At 65.2% G+C, this 8,555-nt stretch overlaps 1 protein-coding gene and 1 long non-coding RNA gene across 2 annotated transcripts; both read left to right on the plus strand.

Annotated features, from left to right (window-relative positions):
• LOC108636218 lies at nt 4,393–6,505 on the plus strand. The gene is made up of 3 exons (XM_018049375.1): nt 4,393–4,946; nt 5,526–6,172; nt 6,295–6,505. The coding sequence occupies exons 1-3, from the start codon at nt 4,659–4,661 to the stop codon at nt 6,503–6,505; spliced, it is 1,146 nt and encodes a 381-aa protein (XP_017904864.1). The 5' UTR covers nt 4,393–4,658.
• LOC106504018 lies at nt 6,530–7,841 on the plus strand. The gene is made up of 3 exons (XR_001297627.2): nt 6,530–7,008; nt 7,218–7,298; nt 7,471–7,841. It is a non-coding gene; the product is annotated as an uncharacterized LOC106504018 (long non-coding RNA).

Consider the following 8,555-nt stretch of genomic DNA (forward strand, 5'->3'; position numbering starts at 1 on the left):
GGACCCAGCAGCGGGCCCTGGAGGACAAGGAGGAACAGGAGCGAGAACACCGGCGGCGACTCTGGAACCTGAGATTCACCACGGACGATGAGGACCTGCCGGCCCCTGAGAGGTGCGGGTGGGAGGCAGGACCCCAGTGAGGATGGACCAGCTGCCCCTGCCTGGGGAGTGGGCTGACCTTCTGCGGGCCCCAGGCTGGTCAGGACCAGTGTGGGTGAGCTGGGCCGCTCTTGCTGGGCATTTTATAAGCTTAGCTCATCCTTCCTCGCTCCTGAGAGTGCTAACCCCCCTCTCAGGTGGGTGCACAGCTCGTGCACCAGGGGCACGACCTGGGGGTTTTTGGGCCCTGGGCCAACCATGCCCCTTCAGCCCGGCCCCCTTCTGCTAGTGGACCCCCGTGGATTCTGATGGGAAGGAGGTGCTGCTGGTCTGATCACTAGTCCCAAGACTGAGCTCCCCAACACGCCTCACCGCGGGGACAGGGCCCACTCGGGGGACGCATCTCCTCTCACTTCTGAACAAGCTCAGTTCGCAGATCTGGCAGGAGGCTCAGCCAGCGAGTGAACTCACCTGAGCTGGGGCGGGCAGGTGGAGGCACAGGAGGGGCCCTTCTGCAGCAGCCCAGGTTTGGGGCAGCCTCCTGTGCTGCTCCCCAGCTCCTGGAGAGGGGGCTCAGGGCATTTGGCCTGCACTGCACCCACGTGGCCATGGGGGCACGGAGGCCTGGGCACCACTCCCGGCTCCTGTGCCCATTGCCATGTGACTCGGGCCAGCGCCCTGCCTGTCTTTGCTCCTCATCTGTAAACGGCAGGGCCTGACAGAGAAGAGGTATTTGTTGAAAATGGAGTGGTTGCACCCTACAGGCGTGAGGTGGGGAGAGCTATGCAGGCAGCACTGGACGGAGGGTTGGCAAGTGGAGGGGCTTGGAGCGGAGTCCACATGGAGGCCAGCCAGCCGGCGCAGCAGCATGGGGAGCAGCAGGTTCAAGAGGGCGTCAGACCCAGGTCGTGAGCCTTTCACGCTGCCTGTGTCTGAAGGCAGGATGGGGTTCCTGGGGGCCACGGTGTGGAAGGTGGAGAGAGGGGAGCAGCGTCTGAGGCGGGACTGATTCTACGGGGCAGGGACAGCAGCTGTTTCTGCCAAATGGACCGTGTCTCGGGAGGACAGGGAGCCCCCACCGTCTGTGTACAGAGGCCACATTCTCTTTGCCAGAGTGAGGTGGGGCACAGGGGCAGGCCCAGTGTCCCGTGGGCGGGAAGGACTCACCTGCTTTGTCTCGCCCTGTCTTCCTGCCCTGCAGCACCAGCATGAGGCTCCCGGCCAGCTCGGTCAAATTGGGCCTGAAGGTGGACCAATACCTCTCGGCCATACAGGTGAGAGGGCCGGGCCCTGGAGTGTGCTAGGTGTGCCAGGAGCCTCAGCCTCCAGGATCAGCGGCCTGTGCTCTCTGCTCCCAGAGATCAGAGTCCGTCATGTATGCAAACCCATTCCACACTGAGTTCCCCGTGGCTCCTGTGGATGTCACCAGCAAGCGCAACCTCTTCGAGAAGGAGCTGCTAGGCCAGAGCCAAGAGGACCCAGCCTCCAGCCACAAGGTGAGTGGCTCTGGCCCGCCAGCCATCTGCAGACCACTGAGCCTGGGGTCTGCAGAACTGGAGCCTGGGCACTGTGGGACAGCTCCATGCTTTCCTGCGTCTGTCTGGTGGACTCAAGGGCCCGGCCATGCCTGTTGCTGAGCCCCCAGCCCAGCGGTGCACACAGCTCCGGGGGAGGGTCCTATGGCCTGGCCGTGTAGATGTGGTGAGGGGGACCCTCTGGAGATGCCAGCCTGGCCCCAAGGTGGGAGCTCTCTCCTCAGGAGAACTTGCAGCTCTCAGGGGTGAAGTCACGGCTCAACCTGTGGATGAGCAGGGCCCAGGAGTCAGCACAGCAGGGCCCACACGTACCACATGTGCCCCTCTGGCCCCGGTCTCCCTGCAGGCCTCTCATAGTGGGATGACCCATCAGGGGAGGGACAGCCCTGAGTGCAGTGGAGATGCTCTGCACGCGGGACGGCCATGTGGAAGCCTGCGGGTCAGAGGGTGGAAGGAGTCGGGCCTGGGGTCCTCCCCTGAGAAGGGGCGGGCCAGGGGGCTCTGCAGCAGCCTGAGCCCGGTCTCTGTCCCAATGCCCAGAACCAGGAGACACAGAGGGAGTTGGCAGCTGGCAGCAAACCCCAGTGGAGGAAGAAACCAGAGGCCCCGCTGGGTGCCGAGGTGAGTGGGGGCCCAGCGGTTTGGGCAGCTCTCCCTGGAGAACGTGGGCCAGCAGGCACCCACTCCTCCACTGCAGGCCTGGCAGGGGGGCCTGGCGGGCAGGGCACATGCTGGCTCCTAGAAGCCGTCTGCTGCACGGAAGACACTTGATCCGGAAGCAAGTCTAGACCCTGAGACCCCCCAGCCCCAGTAAATGCTCCATGTTCCAGAAGATCTCTGTGCTGGAGGAGAGAGCTGTCTCAGGAAAGAGGGCAGTTCCAGACAAAGCCAGCGACTCAGAGAAGAGATCAGTGTCTGAGAAAGCCACCGTCTTCGAGAAGACCCCAGTCCCCGAGATGCAGCCGGCCCCAGGCAGGGCCGTGGCCCCAGTGTGGCCCCAGGACTGGGAGCACTCAGCCTCAGCAGAGTGCCCGTCCAGCCCCAGGAGGCAGCGGGGCACTGGGCCTGAGAAGGAGCCCGAGTCTTCGGCGGGGCCTCTGCCCCAGGCTGGCGGCCTCCCGCCTGTCACTCTGCAGGTGCACGGTGCCCCCCACCTCCCTGTCCTCCCGGCATCTCTGGCGGCCTCCCTGTCTCCTGTCCTCCCATCTGCTGTCCTCCCCGTGTCTCTGGCTTCCTCCCTTTCTCCTGTCCTCCTCCCTCCAGGCCAGCCCCATCTGTGTCTCCCCTCCCTGCCTGCTCTGCTGCCCACAGGACAGGGGACTGGGATGGGGTCTCACCTGGCACCCACACCACACCCTCATCCCAGGCCCAGACTCCAGGGAAGCCTCAGATGCTTCTAGAAGCTCCTCCATCCCTGGAAACCCTGTCCACTGGCCTGGCCCTGAGCCTGTGGCTGCACCTCCACAGCCGAGGCAGCAGGCGGGGGCAGAGGACCAGCCTGCTGCCACCGCCCCTTGCTGCTAGGGTGAGCCGGGCCTGCGGGGGCTCCAGGCTGCCTGTTCTCCCGCATGACTTGCTCCCTGCTTCGTCCAGGTGAGCAACCCCAGCACGGAGGCGGAGGCCAAGTCCCCCTCGCCAACAGTGGCCTTGCCCACCTTCAGCAGCAGCCTGCAGCGTTCCAGCCCCCACACCATCTCCTTCAGGGTGAGCCTGGCTGCTGTGGGCCCCTCCCTGCAGGGCTCGGGGCAGTGGGGAGGCAGGCAGGAGGCACCCTGAGAAGATCTGGGGGCATCAAGGAGGGGCTGTTGACCTGGCTTGATGGGAGGGGCCATGCCCCAGGCCCAAGGCAGGCCTTTCATGGGGGTGTGGCTGGGGTCTGTGTAGAGAAGAGTGTGGGCGAGAACCCAGGGTGGGCTGTGTTCTGAGAGGCAAGTCCTCCCTTGTGGAGGCTGTGGCTGCCACGGACCCCGCTCACTGGCACCTTTCTTCTCTTTCCAGATGAGCCCCCGGAGAGATAGCTCAGAGGCGGCCTTAACCCGCAGGTCAGGGCCTGGGGGCCCTGGGGCTCATCTGATGTGGGGCTGAGGCATGAGGTGCAGCAAGGGGAGGGTCCACCTGCCTGGAGAAGGCGGGTGGGAGGGGACGTCCTGGGCCATGGGTTGCCGGGGGCGGGGTGGGGGCGAGTGGGTGTGCTGGAGTCGTTTGAGTCAAGCACTGGGGATTCATGCACGCAGGCTGCACCATCTGCCCCAAGACTGTCTCTGAGACCAGCAGTCCTGGGCGAGGTTTGGGGACGTGGGGCACACAGTGGATGAGGGAGTTGCTGCCTTTGCTTCAGAGTGAGACATTCAGGAACCACAGGGCTCAGAGGTCCCAGGGGTTCAGGACAGGAACCGAGGGCTGGAGCCCCTTGCAGTCAGGGGAGCTCAGCCTGCGAGAGTGGGGTGAGGGCAGAAGATGGCGAGCGTCAGGGAGCATGAGGTGGGGAGAACTCTATGAGACAGCAGGGCGATGGCAGGGGGCGGAGGGCATCAGGGGATGTGAGGTGGGGAGAGCACTGCAGGCAGCTCTGCACGGAGGGTCGGCAAGTGGAGGGGCTTGGAACAGAGTCCACATGGAGGCCGGCTAGCCTGCGTGGCAGCACGGGGAGCAGGGTTGGGGCACCAGGTTCAGGAGGGCATCAGACCCAGGTCATGGGCCTTTCATGCTGCCTGTGCCTGAGGGCAGGATGGGGTTGATCTGGAAAGGGGAGCCTGGGGTTCGGGAGGGTGGAAGGTGGAGAGAGGGGAGCAGCGTCTGAGGCGGGACAGACTCCACAGCACAGGGATAGCAGCTGTTTCTGGCCTGGGGGTCCTGCCAAAAGGACCGTGTCTCGGGTGGACAGGGAGCCCCCACCGTCTGTGTACAGAGGCCACATTCTCTTTGCCAGAGTGAGGTGGGGCACAGGGGCAGGCCCAGTGTCCCGTGGGCGGGAAGGACTCACCTGCTTAGTCTCGCCCTGTCTTCCTGCCCTGCAGCACCAGCATGAGGCTCCCGGCCAGCTCGGTCAAATTGGGCCTGAAGGTGGAGCAATACCTCTCGGCCATACAGGTGAGAGGGCCGGGCCCTGGAGTGTGCTGGGCATGCAAGGGGCCTCAGCCTCCAGAGTCAACGGACTGTGCTCTCTGCTCCCAGAGATCAGAGTCTATCAGGTATGCAAACCCATTCCACACTGAGTTTCCCGTGGCTCCCGTGGATGTCACCAGCAAGCGCCACCTTTTCGAGAAGGAGCAGGTGGGCCAGAGCCAAGAGAGCCCAGCCTCTAGCCGCAAGGTGAGTGGCCCTGGTGCACCAGGGCTCTGCAGACCGCTGAGCCTGGGGTCTGCAGAACTGGCGCCTGGGCACTGTGGGATAGCTCCATGCTTTCCTGCATCTGTCTGGCGGACTCGAGGGCCCATCCATGCCTGCTGCTGAGCCCCCAGCCCAGCGGTGCACACAGCTCCGGGGGAGGGTCCCATGGCCTGGCCGTGTAGATGTGGTGAGGGGGACCCTCTGGAGATGCCAGCCCGGCCCCAAGGTGGGAGCTCTCTCCTCAGGAGAACTTGCAGCTCTCAGGGGTGAAGTCACGGCTCAACCTGTGGATGAGCAGGGCCCAGGAGTCAGCACAGCAGGGCCCACACGTACCACATGTGCCCCTCTGGCCCCGGTCTCCCTGCAGGCCTCTCATAGTGGGATGACCCATCAGGGGAGGGACAGCCCTGAGTGCAGTGGAGATGCTCTGCACGCGGGACGGCCATGTGGAAGCCTGCGGGTCAGAGGGTGGAAGGAGTCGGGCCTGGGGTCCTCCCCTGAGAAGGGGCGGGCCAGGGGGCTCTGCAGCAGCCTGAGCCCAGTCTCTGACCTGATGCCCAGAACCAGGAGACACAGAGGGAGTTGGCAGCTGGCAGCAAGCCCCAGTGGAGGAAGAAACCAGAGGCCCCGCTGGGTGCCGAGGTGAGTGGGGGCCCAGCGGTTTGGGCAGCTCTCCCTGGAGAACGTGGGCCAGCAGGCACCCACTCCTCCACTGCAGGCCTGGCAGGGGGGCCTGGCGGGCAGGGCACATGCTGGCTCCTAGAAGCCGTCTGCTGCACGGAAGACACTGATCCGGAAGCAAGCCTGGACCCTGAGACTCCCAGCCCCAGTAAATGTTCCATGTTCCAGAAGATCTCTGTGCTGGAGGAGAGAGCTGTCTCAGGAAAGAGGGCAGTTCCAGACAAAGCCAGCGACTCAGAGAAGAGATCAGTGTCTGAGAAAGCCACCGTCTTCGAGAAGACCCCAGTCCCCGAGATGCAGCCGGCCCCAGGCAGGGCCATGGCCCCAGTGTGGCCCCAGGACTGGGAGCACTCAGCCTCAGCAGAGTGCGCGTCCAGCCCCAGGAGGCAGCAGGGCACTGGGCCTGAGAAGGAATCTGAATCTTCGGCAGGGCCTCTGCCCCGGGCTGGCGGCCTCCCACCCGTCACTCTGCAGGTGCACGGTGCCCCCCACCTCCCCGTCCTCCCGGCATCTCTGGCGGCCTCCCTGTCTCCTGTGCTCCCATCTGCTGTCCTCCCCGTGTCTCTGGCTTCCTCCCTTTTCCCTGTCCTCCTCCCTCCAGGCCCGCCCCAGCTCTGTCTCCCCTCCCTGCCTGCTCTGCTGCCCATAGGACAGGGGACTGGGATGGGGTCTCACCTGGCACCCACACCACACCCTCATCCCAGGCCCAGACTCCAGGGAAGCCTCAGATGCTTCTAGAAGCTCCCCCATCCCTGGAAGCCCTGTCCACTGGCCTGGCCCTGGGCCTGGGCCTACACCCCCACAGCCGAGGCAGCAGGCGGGGGCAGAGGACTGGCCTGCTGCCACTGCTCCATGGCTGATGGTGTGAGCCGGGCCTGCGGGGGCTCCCGGCTGCCTGTCCTCCCGCATGACTCGCCCCCTGCTCCGTCCAGGTGAGCAGCCCCAGCACGGAGGCGGAGGCCAAGTCTCCCTCGCTGGTGGGCCAGAGCCGAGGGCCCAGCCTCCAGCCACAAGGTGAGTGGCTCGGGCCTGCCAGGCGTCTGCAGACCGCTGAGCCTGGGGTCTGCAGAGCTGAAGCCTGGGCACTGCAGGACAGTTCCATGCTTTCCTGCGTCTGTCTGGCGGACTCGAGGGCCCGGCCATGCCTGTTGCTGAGCCCCCAGCCCAGCTGTTCACACAGCTCCGGGGGAGGGTCCTATGGCCTGGCCGTGTAGATGTGGGGAGGGGGCCCTCTGGAGATGCCAGCCCGTCCCCAAGGTGGGAGCTCTCTCCTCAGGAGAACTTGCAGCTCTCAGGGGTGGAGAAGTCACAGCTCAACCTGTGGATGAGCAGGGCCCAGGAGTCAGCACAGCAGGGCCCACAGGTACTGGGCATCTCCCTGCAGGCCTCTCGTGGAATGACCCATCAGGGAAGGGACAGCCCCAAGCATAGTGGATAAGCTCTGCATGCGGGATGGCTGTGGGGAAGCCTGTGGGTCAGAGGGTGGAAGGAGGGCCTGGAGTCCTCCCCCAGGAAGGGACGGGCCAGGGGACTCTGCAGCAGCCTGAGCCCGGTCTCTGTCCTGATGCCCAGAACCAGAAGACGCAGTAGGAGTCGGAAGCTGACAAGAGTCCCCAGTGTAGGAAGAAGCCAGAGCCCCCGCTGGGTGCCAAGGTGAGTCGGGGCCCAGGGGCTGGGGCGGCTATCCCTGGAGAATATGGGCCAGTAGGCGCCCACTCCTCCACAGCAGGCCTGGGCCCTGCCCAGCGTGGGGGGACTGGGGAAAAGGGGGTGTCCCTGCCCCACCCCATGAACCCCCTTGTCCTAACCGCCCTTGGTCCCGCAGGTGTGAGGAGCCAGTCTCAGGCCAGCAGCCGCGCTGGCTGCCTCTCCCGCCCACTGTCCACACTGGACCCGGGAGGATGCTGGCCAGCTTCCTCGCCGCCCCTCTGGGGCAGGTGTGCCCCGTGCCGGTCCGGCTGCGGGCGCTGCGCGTCTGCACAGAGCCTCGCCACCCTGTCCACGTGGGCTCCTGCTCTTCCTCCTCCTCCGGGTCCGTCAGGTCGCACCAGTGTCTCCGTGCACCTCTCCCAGGCTGGCCCCCGCCGTCCTTGTGCTGCCTGCCAGGCTGGAGGAGCCATGCTGACCTCTCCCAGGCCCTGCCTTGCTCCCCTTCACACCCCACCTGCTGTCCTGGCTAACCCATCCTGTGCCCCTCCCCACACTCAGGAAAGAGCTGATAAACTCATTCACTCTCAGGTGTGACCAATAATTCCTTAAAAATCATTCTTTCCAGAAGCTTTGCTTTTCAGTGGAGGCTAAACAGTGTGGGGATGATGTTCTGGCTGTGGGGGCTCGAGGGGGGCAGGCATTTGTCTGACAGCAGCCTCTGGCCACAGCCCAGCACACTTGCCCCCACACCTAGATCTCCTCTCCCCTGCCCTCCTGGGCCAGAGGGGACGCTGAGCTGTGTGTAGACCAAGCGGCCAGAGCCAGCCTGGTGCCGTCAGCTCTGCGTGCTCTGTGTGGCTGGTGCTGTTGCCCCCGCGGGGAGCCCTCAGTGCCCATTGGGGCTTCCTTGGAAGGGTGCAGAGGGCAGCACCACACTGCCCACCCTCTTGCACTCACTCTACACATGAAGTCCCTGCACTCACCCTTCACGGGGGGAGGGGCGACGCACGCCCAGGGTGACCTCAGGGCGATGTGTGAGGACAGCACACAGCCCGGGCACCCGCCTGACCACGCCCGCCTCCTGTGCCAGGCCTCCTGTGGGTCCCCAGGGCCGCGGGCACCATCTCTGCGTTCTTGTCCCTCATCTGCTGTTAGCTCGGAGAGGTGACTTCCCCTCGTGGGCAAGGGCAGGGCGTCCAGGGCAGGCCAGCTGTGGCGGCTGCAGTGACGGCCGCCTGTGCTCTGGGTTAGTCCATCCTG

The sequence above is a fragment of the Capra hircus genome, chromosome 1 (assembly GCF_001704415.2).
Source record: "Capra hircus breed San Clemente chromosome 1, ASM170441v1, whole genome shotgun sequence".
In the NCBI taxonomy this organism is placed as follows: domain Eukaryota; kingdom Metazoa; phylum Chordata; class Mammalia; order Artiodactyla; family Bovidae; genus Capra; species Capra hircus.